Here is a 23,084-nt window from a genome sequence, read left to right on the forward strand (position 1 = left end):
TTCCCACCTGGGCATTTAAAATACATGTTGGAACAGCAGTGTGGTGCTCTGGAGTAGTCAATGGGCTTAGGATGTACTCCTTGGAAAGTCTTAATCCATTGGACTGTTTAGGGTATGAATTATCATATGCCAGGATAATCAGTAATCAAATGCTGAAAAAAAAGTACAGTAAGGGGAAATTTCAGTGAAGAAATGGTAGATGCAGGAAATGTATTCATTTCCACATTAAAAATCCAAATAAAATAAATACTAATTTGATAAGAGACATTAGTTCTCAGCTTTGTGCATTTCTTAAGCAAGAGAATTTTAAGTTATAAAAATACAGTGGAATATTTTTGTAAGCTTATCTTGATAGCAAACTTGAATAAACTGTATGAGAAAAGGTCAAACACAGGTATCATTTATGTCTGGTTAGACACTAAGGCAAGTTTTAATGATAACTTTATCAGACTCAAAAGGGATTTACATGTGCAAGAAACTGGTAATTGTAAGAAAAACAGAAACGAGAGCTCATTCTTATATTTCTGACAAATTGGTTGGGTTTTTTCTTTATGTATTTTTAAAACAGAACTTTCATTAGGTAATTGATTTTTCTGGATTTTTTATATAGCTGAGGAGAACTGAAAATGATACTAAAATGGCTAATTGCTTTAAAGTGTGCTGCAATTACCCTGTTGAGTAGATTGGACAATTTTGGAGCTGCATTAAAAATAGTCTGCACTACTCTGTTGGGGATTGTCTATAAACCATATGCACCTTAACCTCCACTTTTTGTATTTGAACTTTGTATTTTTGGCTATTTTATATGAAATTCTGCTAAGAAATGCAGAGGGAAAGAAGTACTTCTGTCAAAGGTAAATCTCTGAGAACTGCTCATTCACAGGGTTGGAAATGTCAATTGGGCTCACAGGAGTGACTGAAGAGGTTGAAGTGAGAAAATGGATTTCAGCCTTTTGCTCAAAATTAACTCAGATTCAGTTTTACAAAGAGCTGGGGTTTTATATATACTGGGATAGGGATCAGAAAAGCTAAAATATGATGACTAGAAGCCTTTTTATTTCAGTACAAGTGAAGAGTACCTTCATCTCCAGTAAAATAGTTCCATTACAGGCTTGTTTAAAGGGGAAACTTCATCACTAGTTTAAAATAAGAGAGTATCTTTTACTGAAGGTTAGTTTCATTTTATACAAGATTAGGGGTTGCCTTCTAATCTTGTATTCTGGAATAAGCTGGGGAAGCCACAGTTCTAACAGATATAGCAGAAAAATATTCCTCCATTTCAATGCAAGGAAATGATAAGAAGTTAGAGATGTACTTTTAATCTTTCCAGTAATTAGATAAGAAATATTTGATTTTTCTTTTGCTAATTACAACTAAAATGGAAGTTTTAAAAAGTTATACCTAGTGATTTAATTTGTTTTATATTACTCATATTACAGGGTATTTACAGTTGCATTCATGGAGTACACATTGAAGAGAAAAAGAAATCTCCTGACTTTTCTTTGACCAATTCACAAACCAACATGTTAAAACTGCTGCGAACAGCGAAAAACATGACCAACATCAATCCTCCAAGGATTGACTCTCCCAAAAGAACAGCTGACTTTATTCAGAGGGGTTCTTTAATTATGGACATGGTCATGGATAAGGGAAACTTGGTATTTTCTGATAACAGATCCTTTCAGACAAAGGACAACTTTTTTGGTGACAACATAAGCGAACTGCAGACACTTCCTGGCAATCGACACAAGGACAATCTGAACAACTATGTTTTCCAAGGGCAGCATCCTCTCACACTGAACGAATCCAATCCAAATACAGTAGAGGTTGCAGTAACAACAGAAGCAAAAGTGAACTCCAGGCCCAGGCAGCTTTGGATGAAATCTGTTGAATCTTTACGCCAAGATTCCGTACGTCAGGGCCAAGGTTCCCAGAGAGAAAACGGGTCAGAGGAAAACAGGCAGCTTTCACTGAAGAGCCAAAGATACCTTCCTGAAGAGATTGTCCACTCAGATGTGTCAGAGACATCAAGCAGAGCTACTTGCCACATGGAAGCTGAAAACAACAACAAGCACCACAAAACCAAGGACAATTTCAAAAAAAGGACAGTAGCATCAAAATACCCAAAAGACTCTAGTGAAGTGGAGCTGACATATCTGAAAACCAAACCGGGCTCTCCACGGGATAAAATCTACACGATTGATGCTGACAAGGAGCCAGGATTCCGCTTGGACACACCTCAGTACATCGAAAACATTGTCCTTCCAGAACCTGTCGAGCTTCCTGATGCTTACCAAGATCACAACGACAACTACAGGAAAGCTGAACATGCTAACAGGACTCCATCACAGAATGAAGACAGTCTTCCAAATAATGACCAGTATAAACTTTATGCAAAGCACTACACTCTCAAAGAGAAAAATGCTTCCCTAGGTGACATGAACGATAGGTACAGGCAGAATTCCACCCACTGCAGGAGCTGTCTCTCCAACATGCCCACGTATGCAGGGCACTACTCGACCAGATCTCCCTATAAATGCGACGCGTGCTTGCGCATGGGGAACCTCTATGACATTGAGGAAGATCAGATGCTGCAGGATACAACGAACTTATCACTTCCTGAAGAAATATATGAGCGTACTTGGTCACAAAGTAGTGCTCTGCAATATCATAAAAAGAATAAACTGAAGATTAGCAGGCAACACTCTTATGATAATATCGCTGATAAGTCCAGGGAAATTGATATTGGAAGACCTTCTCGTAGTATAAGCTTGAAAGAAAGAGAGAAGTTACTTCAAAGTAGTCCATATGCAAGCATGTTTAGTGTTCCCTCAAGCAAACTGTTGAGCAACAAGGCCTCACTTTTAACTCATGCTCTGGAGGACAGTAAGCGGAGCAAGTCCCTGTATGCTGTTCACTCGGATGATAACCCTTTCCTGCACACCTATCGTGATGACCAGCATTTATCCCTTAGGCGAAGTCCAGCTGATCTTTATAAACATTCATTGCCAACAAGAGGAAGAAATGATAATTATTTAAGGTCATCCATACAGTCTACAGCGTCATACTCTTCCAGGGATGGTCGGATCCATAATGACATGTACATTTCAGAGCATGTTTTGCCTTACGTTGCAAATAGGAATAGCTTGTACTCAACTTCAAGGGTTTTAAATTCCTGTAGCAATACACGTGTGTATAAGAAAAGGCCTAGCATTGAATCAGATGTTTAAATTTTCCATGAACACTTTATCTATAGGGAAAGAATAGTTGCCACCATCTTAGAGGGAGAATTTTTCCTTTAACAGTATCCTGCTCTGGTAAATGATACGTAAACCTCTCCCTTTCCCAATGTACTTTTGTACATGAATAGGTAAACTGGTATGCTCCTTTTAAAATATGTCTTGTTGGAAAGGAAAAAAAAATAGCCATTTATGTATGCTTTATACATAAATGGCAAGTTGTACTGAAATAGCCCCAATATATGTTGGCAACTATGCTGTTTTGTACCTAATTATTTTACTATTTCGGTTATTCTAATTTATGTTGCTAAGTATCATTCAATGTACTTTTGTCCTTAGAAATGTTTAATGGTTTTCTAGTACTGGATAAGCAATATGGTATGCATGTAGTATGACACAGACAACAAGAAGTAGGGATGTATTTGCACAGATTCAAAAGTAAGACTCCAAAAGAGAACAGAAAGCTAAGACTTCCAAAAATATATTTTAGCTTATCATAATCATGTTCAAAGCCAAATAATAATTTCAAAAAAACCCCAAACCCCAGGACCTTAATAAATAAAATACAGTGTGTTAGCACAAAATTAGTATGTTCCTTCTAGACTGACAGACAGTAGATGGGAAGGCAGTAACCCCAAACATGTGAACTGCTGTGTACCAAAACAAAGCCCCATGGATATTGGTTAATGCTCATGTACAAATGCTTTTCTTATATTGCACATGCACTTACCATTACAAAGTAAGTTCATTGAGAAGTTTGCAGTAATCTTGTCAGAAATTTCGCAGCTGCCTAATCCAGAGTATATATTTTTAGATATCACTATATGGCACTTACTATGGAGCTGTGGACTTTATTAGTAACCTTGAGGCCTAATGTGTACGTAAGTTTGCATTTGCCCCTTACTGGTAATTACTCAGGGCTGTATAGTATTTCTTTTATTCTTTCACTTCCCAAACCAAATCCCAACCCACTGTAGTTCTTTGTTCATAGTGTATTAGTGAGAACTAATTAATTGTATATTAATAGTATTAAAGCTGTTAATACAGTATCAAACACCGACAGCCATAAGTTCAGTGTGATCAGTGAGGAGCATGGTACCATTAATTTGCATACACAGAGAAGGATTAACACCTTTGGAAGGACTTCTTCCTTCCACAGTATTGTGCATATTTGTTGAACATCAGACCATTTTTCTAACCTCTCCAATCAAGTCTGTTATATAAAATGAATATATGCACATGTAACTAAGAAACAGTATCTTTGTTATCACTTATTGATACCCAAAGGTATTCACATAACAGGGATGCATTGTTATATGACTTTTCCTTCTATAGATGTCAATCAGATTATTTCACAAATAAAATGTCTGCTACACACCCCTCCTTGACCCTCACTGGAAGAAAAAAAACCCACTAGATCTTAACCATAAGGGAGCATGAAAGGGAAGAGAGGAAGCCTTTCAGGAGAAAAGTGAATAGCTGTAAATTTAATGTCAACTAAAGAAGTAAATATAATTGTTAATATATCTAACTACTGAAAGTGTTCCAGAGGTGGTGCTCTCACATTTTCCTGCTACTCTGAGAATTGCTTTAGGATTTTTATGTAGAGGAAATTTAGATTATTTAAGTATTATTCCCTCCATTTCACTGAAGGACAGGGAAACCATTACCACTGTGAATTGGAAAATGTGAATATTACCCTAATTTTTCTCTAAACTGAAACTCTTTTCAGCAGAATCGTGCCTGTCAGCTGTAATTGAAGCATCTGCATGCCAGAGGTGCAGTATGCAAGGTGTTTAATTTAGAACAGCATACTGCAGAGCAGAGTTGCAAATGGGAGATAATATTAATGATGTGTAGGGATAGTCAAAAGAAAGCTTCTAGAATTTTGTTTACAGATTATTTTTATTAAACAGATTTAAACTGACTTTGACTATCAAAGTCCAGAATGAGTTATTAGTATTTGCAAATGTATTTGTACCTTCACTGTGATGGTGAGGGATGACATTTTTTCAGGAATGAAATGTAATGAGATTTGCGCTTCTGAGTCTCTTTCCAGCTTCTAAAAATCTGAGTATACTTTATTATAAGTATGACCAGAAAGCATATCTATGGGTGTCTCTATGCTGTTCAGGTAAAAATATGTTTTGTGTATTCTTTATTCAGTATTTGGTCATAATTATTGGCCCTGATTCACATGGGATGCTTTCTGGTCCCTCACTGGAAGGAGTTTTTATAAACAGAAGTTCCTTAGAGAGGCTCAGATTTCTTGGGAAGAGTTGTGTGAGCTAAGGAGGGTTAGGATGTCTGTGGGATGAACACTGCTTGTCATGAGCCCAGATCTTTTCCCAAAAACCCGTGTATGCTTTGCTCTTGAGTCTACAGGAAGGCAAATGCACTGGAGGCATAATGTGGTAATGATTATAATAAAAATATTTCAGGCAAATTTTAATATCCATTCCAAATCATAGTATATTAACTAAAATCTGAAGTGTTTTGAACTATCTGGTGTGTTTCAGCAGATGTGATATTTGCTGATGTCATGTCAAATCCTGCCATGGAAGTTGAGCATTTTACCAAGTAAACCATAAAACTCAGTGGTGGCTCTTGTCTTTCACATCATCATAAAGCTCTCAAGTATTTGTTGATCTCTCCAAGTCTTTTGTATCATCATCTCTATCTAACCAGACACACATTATTCAATATTTATACAAGTACTATATGTGAAGTTGTGGGAAGAAAAATTCCCATTTACATTTTCTCTCTTGAGATTTGGTTGTAAACATCCTCAACCCAGGTAGATTTATCTTTCTGTGAAATGTACAAGCAAATTAGCTACAACAAAATATATTGCAGTGTTTGCTTTTTCTGTTTTGAGCAGATTTCTGATGACTGTAGGGATTTATTATTTATATTATCTGCAATAGCAATTCAACCACCTGCCCTAAACCAAAATAGTGAGACTGAGGGAAGACTTGATAATGTTGCACAGCAGTTGTTCACATGGCAATACAAGATGCTTCCTTAAAGAGGGAAAAAGCCCCACCAGATACTGAAAGCAGAGGGAGCAAGAGTCTGCATGCACTTGTTGTTTTGATTTTGGCATAAATCCGAGTTGAGCAAGGGGGAAGGAGAGCCAAGGCAGGGCTGTGGGCAGTAGCCAGTGTGGTTGCAGATGTGCTCGTGTAAAGAAGCAGCAGCTGAGAAGTTGAAGAAAAATCTTCAACAGAGCCACAAGCCACAGCTTGTGAGGCTCAGCCGTAGAGCGCGTGCAATTCTGAATTTTGCCTGAGCTTTGTTGATATATTTGACTTTCAATTAAACTGAGATCAAGACTTTCTGTATTTCCCTCTCTCTCACTCTAGCTGCTGCTATACTTGAAGAGGAGAAAAGAATCTTCCTGCATAAGTGGCCATCCTTTCTGTACCTTTCTGGATGGTGCTGGTGACTTGTTACATTTTCCTGATTACAGCTCTAGCAGTTTGTTGGTCATTCCTATCACCAAGATTTCCTGTGACTCCAGCTGGAACTGAATCAGGCTGTAAATGATATGGGCCATTCTTGGTAGCATGTCCTGTAGTGTTACACTGCTCCTGGACGACACCTTTTGTGGAGGCAGGATATTGAATTGCTGAGGAATGCAGTAGGTACATGGAGGTAAAAACAGCTACATAGACATACCTGCCTCTTGCTTTTTTTCTCTTTTAAAGATATTGTAGAATTTCTTCATGTTTTTGTCTTTCCCTTTCCACCACAGTGAATTTTCCTTTTTTCTCTCAAATAGATTTTGTGTTCTGCTTGTGTTTCTTAGAACAGTGTAGCCACCCACTAATTTAAAAGCATGGAAATAAGATATTTTAATATATAAGATAAAATTAAGGAAAATTAAGAGATTTTGCATTTCTGGAAAATTCAATTTAATGTTTTTGCAGCTTTTACTCAGAAGTCATTACTCTGCTATCTAAGAAGCTTGGTTAGGAAAAAGAGTGCTGTGGACAAACAGAAATGAAATCACCACCAGCTCACCGTGTTTTGGCAGCATCTCATAAATACATGTCTCTTTATGGTCTTTCAGGAACACTTAAGAGGTGAAATAAGGCTCACAAGGGAAATCAGGTGTGGTTTATTTTTTCTGATGAAAGCATATATTTTTATACAGTTTTAAAGGTAGCAAAGGCTAGAGCTGTGTGAGTAGCTTTGGGTTTCTGTGCTGGAAGGCTAAGCTCTTTCTGTTACCAGTGGGGAGAGAGAGATAGAGAAAGCAAGAGAAAGCAAGAGAAAGCAAGAGAAAGCAAGAGAAATCAAGCTCCCTCTGGATGGAAGTTCAGAGGACTGAAGGCTCTGGGGCAGTTATGTGAGGGATGTGTGCAGAAATACATTACCTCTCTCTGTTGACTTTTTAGAAAGTATAGGCTCCTAACTCAGATATCTCAGCTAGATGGGCTTAGAAAAGCAATGGTCTGTTTATCCCCAGCCTCAAAAATCTGCCAGGTAAATCTGTAAGTGAGTACCAGGTTCAGCCTTGGAGGTGTTATAGGTTCCTGTGCTCATGCAAATAAGGTTTTTTGTGGGGTATGCAGTACCTTCTACATAGTTGGGATAATAATTTGCTTTATACCATGTGACTATCCAGCATGGGAGAAAAGTGTCAGGATCTGTTCCTTATGGAATAACTTGTTATTTTCATATTTCTGCAGTGTAGTGTATGCACCTTAGTGATGGGGAAGATTTTGGTACTCTTCCCTCCCTTGCTGGGTTTGTCAATGTAGAACAGAAATTGTGTCACAAATCTAAGGGTCTGAGAATCTGCCTGGATTTAGGAAGAATTCAAGAAATTTTTTTTGTTGCTTTACATTGCATTTAAGATATTTGATATATAATACCTAGTGAAAACAGAACATTAATGAAAAAATCCTCTCCTACTTAATATAAAAGAATAACTATCCTGTGGCTTGGCTAGATTGTGTCTAGTGTTAATCATCACATTGTGTGCTTCTTTCAAGATGAGTGTCATACCTTCCCTTGCTAAACTTGCCCAGCTCTGGTCCTGTCTTAGCTCAAAAGTCCTTTTAAAGCAGATACCTTTCCTGTGTAGGACAGTCTGGTTTGCAACATAAAAACAGTCTTCCAGGGATAGACTTAAGTTATTTTCTCAGTAACGTTTTGGTTTTTTTTTTTTTTAATTTTTGTTAATCTAAACTTCCTTTCTATTGAGAGCTGAGCCTTTCAAACTTAGCAGTACTGAAGGAACTTCTGAAAGAACATAAAGGCCTTTCAAAGTGTGACTTACAATATGAGCCATTTCCCTGCCCAAACTCACCTGTACCATCCTATTTAAATGTGTTGGCAACATGTCAGCATTTGAGGGAGCTCAGTTTAATCACAGCTGTGCATTTCTTTGTGATGGATCAAAGTACAGACAGGAGCTGGTGTGACAGAAGAAGGGCTCCATGTGCTCTGGCTGGAGTCTGCTGTGAAGCTGTGGTTAAATGGGACTGGCCTCACAACTGTCCTGTCTCTTCCATGTTTCTGATCATGCAGAGTCTCTGTCTGGTGTCCCACACTGTACATGGTGTAACCTGTCCTCGTGGAGCCGCCCCATGCCCGTGTCTGTCACAGGGGAGGTGGCTGCTCGTGCTCCCTGTGTTCAAAGGGAGCTGCAATCCTTGACTGCTCCTCCCTGCTCTGCTGGGCTGGGTTCCTGCACTCTCTGTAAATAAGCTCTTCATTTATTTCACTCAGGCTTTAACTTTTTTTTCCCCCTGCTTCTCTCGACCTGTGTACAGAGTATGTGCTCTAATAATATGTGCTCTTCCAAAGTCCTGTGACTTTGGAAGCCAGGAATGCAGGTGTGCATCACCCTGCAATGCAGTGAAAATGCACTTGGTTCTCCTCGTGGGATCATGAGCTTTTATGTTCCATACTGCAGAATGTATCTGCCATGGTTGAAACTGTTCTTTTTTTTTTTTTTTTTTTAAATTTCTGCCATTCTAACAGCTGTAAGAATCCACTGCTGATTTTGTCATATCTATAATTTAAGAACCAGAAATAATATAAGTAAGAATAAGTTACCTCACTATTTACCAGGTTTTTGTTGTTTTGCACTTAAATGACAATTTTTACTCCTTTTGCTTAATTCTTTACCTGTATTGGAAACAAGGCTAAATTAGTAGAAAATATAGCCATGCTGTAACATTGTCATGCAATACCTTTATTAATAGATAACCACACTAAATATAGTATTACATATTTAAAAGAGAGATGGTTTTGACTCTCCAACTCTTAAAAAGTAGTGGTGATAAGCAGTTATACTACTAGATGTTTTGTCCTTTCCCTTTTGTATTAGTATTTGTTTTCACTAATATATTTCAAAAATTATATTTCCGTGCACGTTAGAAAACTGTGAAAATAAGTACCAATAAATATTGTGATACCTTTTCAGTGCACTGTAAAGTTCCAAGTGAGATGATACTTTGCTTGGGAATTGATGAAAGTTTCCTCACTTCTCAGAAATGGTACTAAGCTTTAATGTGGGAACATGGTAATATTTACAATGACATGAAATTTTAATGGAGAATGCCTTGTTTTGCACTTCTGGTACTATTAGAAGAAATTATATGTTTTTCTCAGCAAATGCTTTATGAGATCACATTTTAAGATTTGTTTTGTGCATTACAGTACATAAGAATAACTGCTTTGAAGAGATTTGTGTTACTTCATTACTACAGCATTCTTTTGTCTGGTAATTTTTTCCCTGATCCCGTTAATAATGGTGTTTAATGGCAAGAACCTTTTTGGGAATGTATTTTGGCTTCTGTCTGACCTTGCCAAGCCTGAACTTGGACTCGTGGTGATGCAGCTGAAGGCCCTGATGAGGCTGCTCTGCCCTTCCTGGGGGACCAGGACCCACCTTGTTCCCAGCTGGGACCCGATGAGAGGAGTCCAGAACACTTGTGGAGGATGTGCTGTGCGAGTACAAGTGTAAATGATCTTCAGAAGTGAAAACAGAATTAAATTGGAGGTTCACAGTTAGCCACACGAGTGGGGGGTGGAGGGGGTTGTGACGGGTCTGCAGTTTCTGGAGGAGATGATAATTTTTAACTAAAGTAATTTGAATTCTACTTAAGTTTCTGACAGTAACTGAAGAAGCGGGAGTTTTCTTTTTCTTTTTCTTTTAAAGCCAAAGTCTTTACTTTTTCATACGAGGTTTCACAGGAAAATGGGCCAAAGAATACAATTAAATATGCAAATGGTTAATCCTATGGAAAAGGTTATCCTATAATCTTGATATGCACAAGCATATTAATGGTAATAGGAGCGATGTGTTTAATTTTCCTGTATATTGCTAAGTAGGTTGCACTATTTTGAATGACACAAGCCTGATATTTTAATTACCAAATACCATAAGATGTTTATTAATAGTTGTTAACCTAAATATATATACAGTATACACAGGTGTGCGTGCATAACCTTCCAACCCAGTCATGCGTGAGTAATCTCCCAGAGCCGTGGGAGACATTTCAGCAGAACTTTATCCTGAGTGGTTTCTCCTTTCCAAACCTCCCTTCTCTGGAAATCCTCCAACAGCAGTTACTGTAGTGTTTGAAGGGGCTGAAGGGCTCGTTTGGGCTAGGATTGCTCTGTGCTAGGACACATGAAAACATTCAGAGAGCTCCTGTCCCAAAGAGCTGGAATCGATGCTTGCTGTGATAACCAAGCCATAGGAAAGGGATGGCTTCTCATGATGGTTTAAAAATCTTGGCCAGAGAGGCTCTATTGGCCTGATGACTGACCTTGAACTCAGCTCATGTGATCCACATCTGGTCCTTAAACACTTTCCTGAAGGCAGCTGAGGAAGGATCCTCCAGAACAAAACTCCCAGGGAGGAGCTGCTGGTGTGCACCAGTGTGTTCTGCCTTGCAGGCTGGGCAGGCTCCAAAATGGGTTTTGCATGCCAGGCAGGATTTAGCAGTGTGAGTGAGGCCACAATCACTTCTCTCCATGCACAGGCTTTTGTGCTTGCTGGTACTGGTGATGTGGAGATTGCCACCGAGGAGTGAATGTGGTATTTGGCTTCTTTTCTAAACTGATGCTGCTCTAACTAAAACTTTAAAAAATAGCTTGGAATCATTTGTTGGAACTAATTCCTGAGCTGTTTTTGAAAGAGAAAATTATATAATTACCAATTTTTCCACCTTAACCAAGAAACAATACATTCTGTAGGGTCAGACTTTGTCTATTTCTGCAAGTGCTTTGGAGCAGAATTTGGTTTCAAGAAAACTTTTGCTTAGCTTATTATTACCTGGTCTAGGTTTGGATCCCAAAGGTGGACAAAACACCTTTTGACTTAAATAGAGGGAGTGATGGGAGAGCAGATCCTTAGTGCAGCTCACACTCAGATTTTAAAAGTCCCCACGTTTTGAAACCTCATGTAAAGGTTGGAAATTGCATCATATAAAGTTGTTGTGCAGCTAGGAGGGAAACCAGTGCAATTCCAGTAGGAGCTGTTAGCTCTTAGTTTATACTTGATATCAGGTGTAATGTTTTGGAAGAGTCTTGCTGATCTCCAGACATCCATTTAGCACCAGTGAAGAACAGCCTGATCTCTGTGTGCTCACACCTCACACCCACGTGCACAGTGGATCTCGTGCCTTCCCTGCTGGAACCAGGAGGCACAAACAGAATTCATTAAGGTGTTAGGCAAACTCCTACCTGATCCTTAACTCATCACTCCATTTTTATGCAAAATTTGCATCCATACATGTCAGGGTCTCGCAAGCACTTTACCTGTGAGTTAATAGTGTTGATTTTAATTCATCAGATACAATTTCTCACTAAATCTGAAGGGCATTTTGTGCTTCCTTTCATCCTATTTTAGGATATTTGTGGGCTTAGATGAAACACTAATATTTCTGTGCTGCTAAACAAAACCCACCAGAAATATTTTAAAATCTCAAATTACACTTTGAAAAACATTTTTTTACCTGTTTACTTGAATAATGTCAATTTAGTGTGTTGTCCTGATCAGTATTTGTACATATACATGTGTATATATAAAAGCTATATATAGATATGTATATGTATAAGGTTTTTGGGGAGAATGAGGGGCAAGACAGAAATCCAGTGTTGTGACAAAAGTTTTACAATCATTTATTAACAGTTTCAAGTAATGTATTGTTGTTTTGAGTTTGATTAGATGTTATTTACAGTTGAACTATGAAAAGTGAAATGCAACCAAGAAAAAGAGAATTTGCAATATTAACTTAGGATTTTTTTTCACAAGGAAAATTAGTTACTAGTGCAGTTGGGAAAATATTCTTTTTTTGATGGGGGAAAAGAACTCCAGGTGTAATAGTTTGTATCAATTACATGGAGCACTAACCTACATTGCACTAGGAGAAATTTGCATGCAAAAAAATAAAATTTTACCAGAAGTCTTGGAGCCATTCAGTTCCATACACAGCAAACTAAAAAGCTGTTATTTACTAGTGCAATTTGCTGTAACACTCTCAAAAGTGTCATACTTCAAACCAAAGGGTAAGTCACAGATTTCCAATTACTAGCAAGGAATAGTAGAGATTTGAAGAGCTCTTTACACCTGGGGAAATAAATCAGGATGTTAGAGTAGAAATAAAAGAATATGGGGGAAGTGCAATCAACCATAAAATATTTATTTTTTTAAAGAATCCAGAATTTCATTATAAAATTCACAGTGTAATGGATTCTTCAAAAGAAAGGGTTTGGGGGGGAAAAAAGAGATTTAAAATCTAGTTTTGACATTCCAATTACTGCCTGTTTTATTAGCTAGGTTTAGCAAAGCGAAAGGAATTTGAGCACACGCAGCTTCAGCTGCTGTGTGGCTCAGACACGTGAACACCCAGCTCCCCTGCACCCCTGTCCCTTGCTGAGACTGGGGGAGGCTGGGGCTGCCCCGAGCCCCCAGAGCAGAGTGGAGGAGCTGGGGCACACACCCCTCTCCTGTGTTCACATCCTGTCTCACTGCAGCTCACCCTGACCATATTCTAACACAGTGCATGACTGAGTGCTAATACTGTATAAATATTTTGAAACATATCTTAAAAAAAAAATAAAAATGTTTGCTTCAAACTTTTTATGATAGAGAAATATATAATTATTATGGTTGTCTTACAAATTGTATTGTGTTCACTTTTTTTGTTAAATATGTAGAAAAACATTAAGGGAATGGGGGACTCGAATGTCTGTGTGTACTGAAATGTATATAATTATTTGGAAGAACACATGTGCCAAGTATAACATGATGTAAAAATTGTAAATATATGAAAAATTCATTTTTCTAATAAAGATAATTTCTGCCAATTAATATGAAAAGGAACAATGGTATCATTCTTGTCTGTCTTGTGAAATGGGACAAGATGAAGCATCACTTATGAATGTGGTTTACATTTGTTTTTCCTTAGCCATTGATGTGAAGGGTGTTAACAGCCACATGTTTTGAGACATCCTTTGCTGTTAGAAATTATCTAAAGGTGAAGATGCCTGAAGCTAAAGCTGACAGTATGTGCTTGGTGATCCCAATTTAATTTAATTCACAAAGAAGATCAAGACAATTAACTTATACAAAATTCCTTTGTCGAGAGGATGATGCTTTGAGAGGTGATCCCTGAGCAGAGGCAGCAGGAGGAGCTCAGGGAAGGACTGAGCCCCTGCACCTGGGGCACCATCCCATCCCATCCCATCCCATCCCATCCCATCCCATCCCATCCCATCCCATCCCATCCCATCCCATCCCATCCCATCCCATCCCATCCCATCCCATCCCATCCCATCCCATCCCATCCCATCCCATCCCATCCCATCCCATCCCATCCCATCCCATCCCATCCCATCCCATCCCATCATCGGCTGCACGAGGCACGCTGGGGCTGCATGAGGCTGATCTTGGCTGCAGAAGGGCAGGAGCTCTTTGGGCCCTTGTGGAGGAGCATCCAGCCTGAGGAGGTGTCCTGCCAGGAATGAAGCCACCCTGAGAAGAGCTGGGAGCTGGAGCTGTGGAGCTCAGCCAGGTGAGGATGGAGGAGAGGAAGGCAGGGGGTGAGAAAACACCAGTGATGTCTCACATCTGCTATGACTTTTGTGGTACCTATGAACTTGTCTAACTTTCTGGTTAATCAAAATGTAAATCAAAATAGAGGTTTTAGTGGAGCATTTAGAATTAGTTCTAAGGTTTGACCATTTGCCTGGCCATGGGAGCTAAAGAAGTGAAGTTCACACTGTGCTCTGAAATGGCTCCATATGACCTAATTTTCCATGATGTCTCATCAGCTAATTAAAATCTTTGAATCCACAAAATGGGCAGAAACAAACCTTTGGCAATTAGAATAATGTTCTTTGAGGTAATGGGAGGAAAGTTGTTATAAAAAGCCAAGTATCCTTTTGATAAAGGCTCTTTGAGTTGAATGTAAATATAATGATGTAGGTAAAAGGTGGCTCATGGGTATCTCACAGCAGAACAGTCCCATCTATTTGTTCCCAAGATGAGCATGACTGCATAGATAATATAAGAGATATAAAATTGGAGTCCTATCTTTAATGAGGTTTTTAATGAGGAAAAACCCTGCTGGGCTTATGGTCATTTGCTAGAAGGTTGTTTCAAAGGGACCCTGCTCTATTTGTATCTAAACATCTCAATTTCATGAAACAACATGAGGTGTGCCCAAGTTACTGAATCCCTATCTGAGCTTGAATCCATGTTTTGATGTGATAATGGTGTTTGTATGCAGGCTGGTGTTGGATCAGGGCTGCTCCTCCCAGCTCTACCTGCCAGCAGAGCTGATTCTCTCTGTGCATCTCTGAGTCAGCTCAGCCCCAGCTTTGATTCCCTTTGGGATCTGGTTCAACGACTCACATCCCCCCAGATCCTTCTTTTGAGTCTCTGCTGATGTGGCTATGGCAACTACCAGTCTTCTAAGACTTTGCTTGCTACAAAAAATGAAGTTTAAGTGGTGACTGGGATGGAAGCTTTTTAAGTGTGACATATTGTGCATGGCACTGCCAGCAGCACTCCCAGCGAGCTGAGCAGTGCACCTGGTAACAGCACAAGGTTCTCCCCATAATTTGGGCTCAAAAGCACCTGTTCTAAGGCCAGCTGCTGAACTCTGCTCATGTCTGTGTACAGAAACACAATTCACCCTTCTTCTTGTGGTGAGTTTTCCCACTGATCCCTCTAGCTGCTTGTTTCTGTGCTTCTTCCAGCAGTTTACAAACAGCATTAGCTTCCCCTTGCAGATTTGTTTCAGTACAGAAACCAAACCACAGCTTCCACAAATTGCTTTATTGATCTGTCCTACAGTCCTCTGTCACACTGTGCTTCTCCCACTTCAGCAGGCACCTCCCCATGTGCAGCACTGTGGTCCTGTTTTCCACTGAAGAGGAGAAGTTTCACAAGCTGAACAAGGGTCTCTGCATTGATTTTTGTGTTTTCTCTCAAGATGTTCCCAAAAAAGCTTTCAGGTGGGAGGGAGGGTATGTGTAGTTTACTGACTATTTATTTGTTTGCCACTAGTGGGCTTACACAGGATGATCATTGCAGATGCTAACTGCATTCTGTTCAAATCAACATGCTCAAATATTTTTTAGTGTGTTTATAATGTAAACAATGATTGTTTCTTAACTGTGGCAGTAATGATCTTAATGCTATGAGGTTTCTGAGCTTTGCAGTAGGCAGTAGGGGATGGTAATACAAAATATAATAGTGATTAGCATTGTTTAAACAAGGTTATTGCAAGGTCAAAGACATTTTCCAGAGGTGTCCATGCGGCTCCAGGTGTAATTTCATAAAAATAATCCTTAAAAAACTATTGGCACTGCAAAAGCAGATGGTGTTTTTAGAGCAGAGCTCAGCCTGCTAGTTAGATGTGACCCACCTCATGAAATCATTGAACCCTTTCATAGTCCAAGATTGCATCACATTTACACTGTCTGTAAAGAGCTATCAAAGATACAAAAAGCAGCAAATCTGAACACAAAACTCCAGAGACACAAAATACAATATTAAGCAGGTTTGAAAGTCTCAGGCCCTTTTGTTGTAGAATTGTGTAGCTCCACTAGTTACTTTGGGGACTAAGCTGTTTGGCATTTCAGAGGCTTGGATGTGAGCAGCTGTCTCCTTCCATCCTGCATGGGGAAAAGCAAATTGAGTAGGAACTGTGACAGGCATTTCTCTGTGCTCAAGGAAAAGCAGAGGCCTTGGCCAGGTTTTACTCCCAGTTCTTGAGATGGATTAGTTTTATCAGTTAAGAGATTTGCCAACTTAAGAAAAAGCTTCTTCAGCATTATCACAATAGCACAATGCTGATTTTTCCCTCCTCTTTCCCAGCAAGAGAAATGTGGCAAATTGCATAATTCTCCTGGTAGCTGAAATGCCTCTAAGTCCCTTTTCTGCAGTTATAAAAGAAGAACCATTTGTATACCTTGGAGAAGATAAAAGTAGTAGGAGTGAGGATGACTAGAATAGCTGATTTTCCTCTAAGAGCAAAACTGCTGCTGCATTGATTTGGCCACAGTGAGTGTTTCCCAATGTGGGCTTTGAAAGCTGCAGAGAATGTTAATGCCTGTTACCCTTTTTATTTTATACGTAAATGGGTGTGAAGAGCTTCTGTTTAAAAATAGGGGTGAGGATGATGCTGAGGGTTTTTGCTATGGGGGAAACTTTCAAATAGGACTAGGCAACTCGAAGTATCCTGCAAAAAAATGTGCAAATCTATTTGAATGTGCCTCTCACTGGTAAGATCTAACAGTAGCCCTTAACCAAACAAGAAAATAATATGTTTTTAATGAAACATCAAATCTCAAATTGTTAATCCATTTAGGTTTTTTACTTTAAGTTGAAATGCTGAAATGATATTAAGGTCCTCTTTTCCTCACCTTTAAACCCACTGCTGTTCTCTTCCATGGATGCATTATTATCTCAGCAAATGGGAGCAGCCAATGTGACCTTATTATATTTGTACTTCTCTGAACTAAACAGCTGGGATCTTATCACCTTCCTTCTTATTTCCCATTCCTTCCATCTACTCCTAGCAGTTTTCTTTATTTCTGTCCCTGTTAGATCGTGGAGGTGTGAGCTGCACCTTGAGCCAGTCCTGCATGGTCAGCACATTTCTGTGTGTTACAAGCATTGTAGTCTCTGTGTTCTTTTCTATTCCTGTCTTTATAAAAACTAACATTTTGTTTATTTCTCAACTGCCACTCTACAATAAGATGATTTCAGTATTCAGAGCATAATGGCATCCATAACCTTCTTTTTCAGATGTTTGTTTTGCACTCAAAACATTCGGATAGGTTGAACTATCTCTTCTTGCATGTGTTTATTTTTATGACATTTCTAAACACCAACATACTTTTTTTTTTTTTTTTTTTTCCAAATATTTGAGTCTGACAGGCCATTTCAGATGTCCTTCAAAATTTTTTGAGCTTGGAAGAGCAAAGAAATGGCAGGACATTTATAGACCAGGTCTAGGGCTATGAGTGTGTGTTATAAGGGCTGCTGGACAGATTTACTCTACAGATTTGCCCTGAATGTTGTGGTATTGCATCCTGTGTGCTGAGGACTTTCTGAAATAATGTTTAGCATTTAAAAAAGGTCGATTATGTAATGTGATGTACTGGGTTAGACCATGAGATGCCTTGAAGTCAGAGAATGAGAAACCCACAGTTTAGGTGATCAAGAAAATTATTAAATATTGATACCTTGAGAAAATGCTTCAATTCTTTCACACTGCAATCTAAATAAATCACAAATTTATTTCTTGGGTGCAGGTAGCAGAACCAGTTTTATACAGAGAAATTGAGGCAATGTTGAAAATAGCCCTATTTAATCATGGTATTTTACATATTTCTCAGAGCAGTGGGTGGTACATTCAAGTGTGTAAGAACCAGAGTTGCCAGCTCGTTGCTCACATCAGTGTATTCTCCAGCTGGTTCTGCATATTTCTCTGGAAATCCTTCTTCTTCCTGAGGCTGAGAGGGAAAGTAGGATATGAGGTTATCTGCAGCATGATGCTTGCACCCTCTTGCTGTCTGTGGGCTACAGCTTCACTTTGGTTTGACAGCTGGACTCAATGATCTTGGAGGCTTTTCCCAGCCATAATAATTTTATAATTCTGTAACTGTAAAGCCTCAGTGCTGGAACAACAAAAGCCCATGATTTTAGATGGAAAGTTGAGAGGTATTTACACCCAGGCAGCCCAAGAGGAGTTGAGAGCAAGTGAGGGGCAGTGAGTGCAGTCTGACCCCCTGGCTGTGGCTCTGCAGCCCCTGCACAGAAGCTGTGCAGATGTGCACACAGCAGGTACCACCCTGCTAATTGCAGCCTCCATGGTGCTGCTGTAACCTGGGGAAGGCTGGGTTCTGGGTTCTGGGTGCTCAGCAGGCACTGCAGGGCTGTTCCAGGGCAGGGCTGCTGTTCAGTGCTGTTTGAGTGAGCATTGTGCACGTCTGGAACAGGCAGCTCCTCACAGCCCCTCTGGTGTGACTGCAGTGCTCTGACCACAGGCTCTTATTTGCTGATTTTAGCAGTAATAGGAATCACTTTCAGGGTGATGGATGACTCAGTGAGGCCAGAGGAGCCCGGGCAGGGTGTGCCCAGAGCCCTGGCAGTGCCAGTGTGTGCCCAGGACAGCCTGAGCTGTGGCTGCCGTGTCCTGGGCAAGGTGGAAACCCTTGGGCCTGCTGGCAACAGGATGCTGTGAAAGCCCTGCCTCATTCCTGGCAGGGACCAAAGCAGATTGCTGCCCTGGGAATCTCAGGGTGGTTTCTAGATCTGGCCTGGCATTACCACATCATGGGATCCCGTGAGCTTTGGTTTCCCTCCACTCCCCAGTTTGTAAGTAAGGAGTGAGTGTCTCTTGCCATTGTCTCATATGGAGCAGGCACTAAAGTCCTGGCAGGGACTCACTGGCTTTGCAGCAGTAAAATAGTTAATAATGATAAATTACTGATTTTTCTCCTAACCTGCAGTCTATTGGCATTGCTTCACCATATCTGTCCTTTTGTCAGCAGAAGCCTAAAGTACAGGGAGCTGTAAACAAGCAGAGAATGTCCCTGAGCCACCAATATCTAGGATGAAGTATAACAATGAAGGTAAGCCTCCAAAATGGTCCTATTCCACAATACCTGAAAGGAAAACTATAAATCCTTGACAGGGATGACACCATGTTGCTCTCCATACTCACATTTGCAGTGTGAGCACACAAAGTACTGCTCTTAAAGCTGTGGACACGAAATTAATAACAACTCAAGGAAAATGCTGGGTTTTTGACCTTTGTGTGATGCTTTGTCCTGAGTTTACACATAAACTTTTTTATTCCTTTTAATCTTATATAAGTTATGTTGTTAGATCATGTTTATAAAGACTTTTCCACATGATATTTCAGTGGACACACTTGTGACATTTGCTGTTTGTATGACCCCTGTGAACTCACTGAAGTGCCCTCAGGGAGTCATGAATATGAAAGTGTTTCCTTTTTTGGCTTCATTTTTCCCTGTTTTTGCTGGCTGGTTGGTTATGTACAGTGCAGAGCAGCTGTCCTGAATGTTACTGTTCTGTCCTCCTTACAAGGGGCACAAAGGAAAAACCTTCTGGAGAAAGCAGCTTTGCTTCCCCTCAAGAGCATCAATGTGAGAAAAATGGCAGAAAAAGGAGACTAAATGAAAGAATTTGAACTATTTCAAGAGGGATCAAATTTTTTTTTTTTTTTTTAATGAGATAGGTTTTAAAAAGAGAAGTCATGTAATAATGGTTTTGGACATTTAATCAGAAGAGTTGATTCCTATTCCAAAAATGATCTTTTGATGGAGTTGCATCTTCATTAAGGACCTGCATTTTAATGGTCCACCAATCAAACTAAAGATCTCTTTGTGGATATGAGATGGTGACTGTCCTATTTTACTATTGTGATGTTTTTTAATTGCCTTCCCTGCACAGTCTGTGCCCAAACCCCACCAAGTCTGTCCATAGAGCTCTTTGTTAAACTGGCAGATGAGGAGGAACAGGAGGGACAGTGTCCCTGGGTAACTCAGTGCATTGGCACAAGTGTCCATCCACTGGCAGAAAATAAAGGGAGAACAAAAAGAATCCCCAGCAGAACCTCTGCTTCAGGAGCTGAAACTGTGAGTAAGAAGCTGTATTTGCACTTGAGCCTTGTTTGCAGTGCAGGAAGAGGCAGAGTGAGAGAGTGACAGTGCTGGGGATGGGATGGAACATCCACATGGCAGCTGCACCAAATGTAGCAATGCCCCACTCACATTTCTCCATCAAATAAGGAAAATAGTATTCACCACATATAACCAGCAGAAGAAATCCCTCCTTATGTTGATAAATGCTTCCAACTGCTGGATAAAAATGTTATATTTTGAATAAATGATGCAGCAGAATATTCAGGACAGCAGTTTTGACTTAGGGTCTGAGCACTGGGAGGTGCAGTGCTTCCCTGCTGTGTGCCATTGAATTCCACACTGCTGCCATCTGATTCAAATGAATCTCCTGAGTGTGAGAGAGCCAGTTTTCCATTCCCTGATGTGCTGGTGTAAGTGTTACACTTCCCAAAAGTGATATAATGCCCCCAAATATTTGGTTTATTTATTCTACTTCTTGTATTTATTAGATTTTAATTGCTACAGATGGAATAAATTCTCTTCTTTGAAGTTTTATTACATTAATGAAGCTGGCATAGTGTAGCCTAACTAATTTTGGAAACTCTCTTCAGCCTCTCCAGTTCTGTGAAATAGAATTTCAAGTAAAACACGAGGCCTGAGTAAGTTGTGCAACACATGGCATCCTGATATCCTCAGAGGTACAGAGGGGAAGAAAAATATATGTATCAAATTTCATAGTCAGCAAGAACATTAGCCCTTAATAAAATTGAGTTTAGTGTTTTGGGATTTTTTAAGGACAAGATTTATAATTAAGTGTACTTATTTTTCTTTATTTTTTTCTTTTAATTTTTATTTAATTTTATTTTTCCTGGTACCTTTTCTCCTGTGCTACATTCCCACTTGCTAGAAATAAGCACTGTGGTGTATCCTGACAGAGACAGCAGCACATGTTTTTAGGAGCTGTTTGTGTGCACTGGACTCTGACAGAGCTGTCTGCAGGTATGTCATAGCCCCCTGTGTTAAACCTCCAACAAGAGCTAATGAAATGAAGACCTGGTGAAAGGTGAGGGGTGGGAGTGCAGGACACCCTTGGGGTTTGTGCACAGGCTTGTGCACAGACACTGAATTCCAGCCCTGTGCAGGGGACACAGCCCTCACCTGTGACTGTGCTGGGTTGTCCTAGTTGCAGCTGAGTGCCTGAAGAATCAGTTTCTGCTCAGCCATCCTTGATGTGATGTCCTTTCATACCTGTGAGAGAACTGTCTACGCAGGTGCTGGTGCAGAAATACATCACTTGAGCTGTGAACAATGAACTACATTCTTTCTTCCAACACTAAATTCAGATCTTGTTAAAAAAGAAAAACCAGGACAGGTTGCACAGGGAACAAGAACTTTCAGTTCAGACTGTGCCAGGGTAAGGAGTAAGTGGTGGGTTTGAAAGCCTTGTCAGGTTTCTGTTCAGCTGGTGTTGCAGTGGTACAGGGAGCAGAAGTGCCTGTACTGCACAGGCAGGTATGGGATGCTGCCAGCTCCTCTCCTGTGTCAGCCTGAGAAACTTTGGAAATCAGTCTTCCCCAGTGTGAATGTCTTATCTGTTGAGTGTACCATGTACTAGATGCTTTAAAATCCCTGTAGTTTCCCACATGAATTCTTTTGGAATAAAGTGCAGTTGCAAATGGATTTCCACTCTCTAATTTCCTTCCCTTGCACTGTGACACCTTGAAGCTTGGCAAATGCAGTTTTTATAACCTATGACAAATGTGCTCATAACTTTTTACTTTAACATCAGCTGCTGACTATCCTTGCCTTAATCTGAAAATCCTGGTAATAAACATTCTGGCAGGAAAAACTATTGAGACTATTGAGTGGCTGTTATAATAACTCTGATTCAGTACCTTGAAGGACTAAAATGAAATTGAACCTGATAACATCAGTTTTGTGCAACCTGTCTTTTGTACCAGCTTTTAATCATTTTTCATAACAACTCTGCATTAACACCCTATTCTGGAAACTCATTTTTCTGTTGTTCTCTGGTATTACACATTCCCTGTTTTGCTTTTATAAATAATATTTTTGCTCTCATTCATCTGTGCTCCCTATATATCACCAGGTAGATTTGATGGATTTCTCATCCTGCAAGCCATCTGCTCAGTTATGTTAGATAACATAAACCCATCCACCAAAATGCAGGTTGGTAGAAGTTCCTGCTAAACCAAAGCACTAATTTATGTTCCTTCTTTCCCACACTTGCCCCCTGGCCAGGCCTTCCCAGCTAAACTTTTCAGACAGTGCTGGGACTCAAGACACACTTTGGATTGTCCAGCTGGCCATGGTAAGAACTCCTGGGGCCTGCCTGGGGAGGCTGAGTGTGTGGGATAAATAGTCCTAAAAGGGAAGGAGTCATTACAGCTGTAGGAGGTTATTGTGCCCTAAACAAAAGAAGGGAGGGCAGAATTCAGAGGCAGTGGAGAAGGCAGGGTAGGCAGTGTGTCCTTGCAGCCTGGGGCTTGGGTGACCCTAATGAGCAGCAGCAGAGGCTCCTTTCTGATCCAGGGAGGTTCAGCTCCTGCTCCCCTGGCACAAATCCTTTTGCAGGCTTTCAGAGAACTGGGTAAAGGGCTTCACAAAGGAAACAAAACTAAATCAAACTATTTCTTTCTTTTAAACAGGCCTTTCCCTGCCTTCTCTGCCCTGCAGTGGTGAGGTGGA

General features: G+C 39.9%; 1 protein-coding gene across 1 annotated transcript in view; it reads left to right on the forward strand.

Annotated features, from left to right (window-relative positions):
* The window catches only part of GRIN2A (glutamate ionotropic receptor NMDA type subunit 2A), a 159,553-nt gene extending 145,974 nt beyond the window's left edge, over window positions 1-13,579 (forward strand). The window contains exon 14 of the mRNA XM_056503122.1: window positions 1,440-13,579. Coding sequence (XP_056359097.1) covers window positions 1,440-3,230 — 1,791 coding nt within the window. The 3' untranslated portion in view covers window positions 3,231-13,579. The remainder of the gene's footprint in view (window positions 1-1,439) is intronic.
* Window positions 13,580-23,084: the final 9,505 nt, after the last annotated feature.

This window comes from Oenanthe melanoleuca, chromosome 14 (genome assembly GCF_029582105.1).
Source record: "Oenanthe melanoleuca isolate GR-GAL-2019-014 chromosome 14, OMel1.0, whole genome shotgun sequence".
NCBI lineage: Eukaryota > Metazoa > Chordata > Aves > Passeriformes > Muscicapidae > Oenanthe > Oenanthe melanoleuca.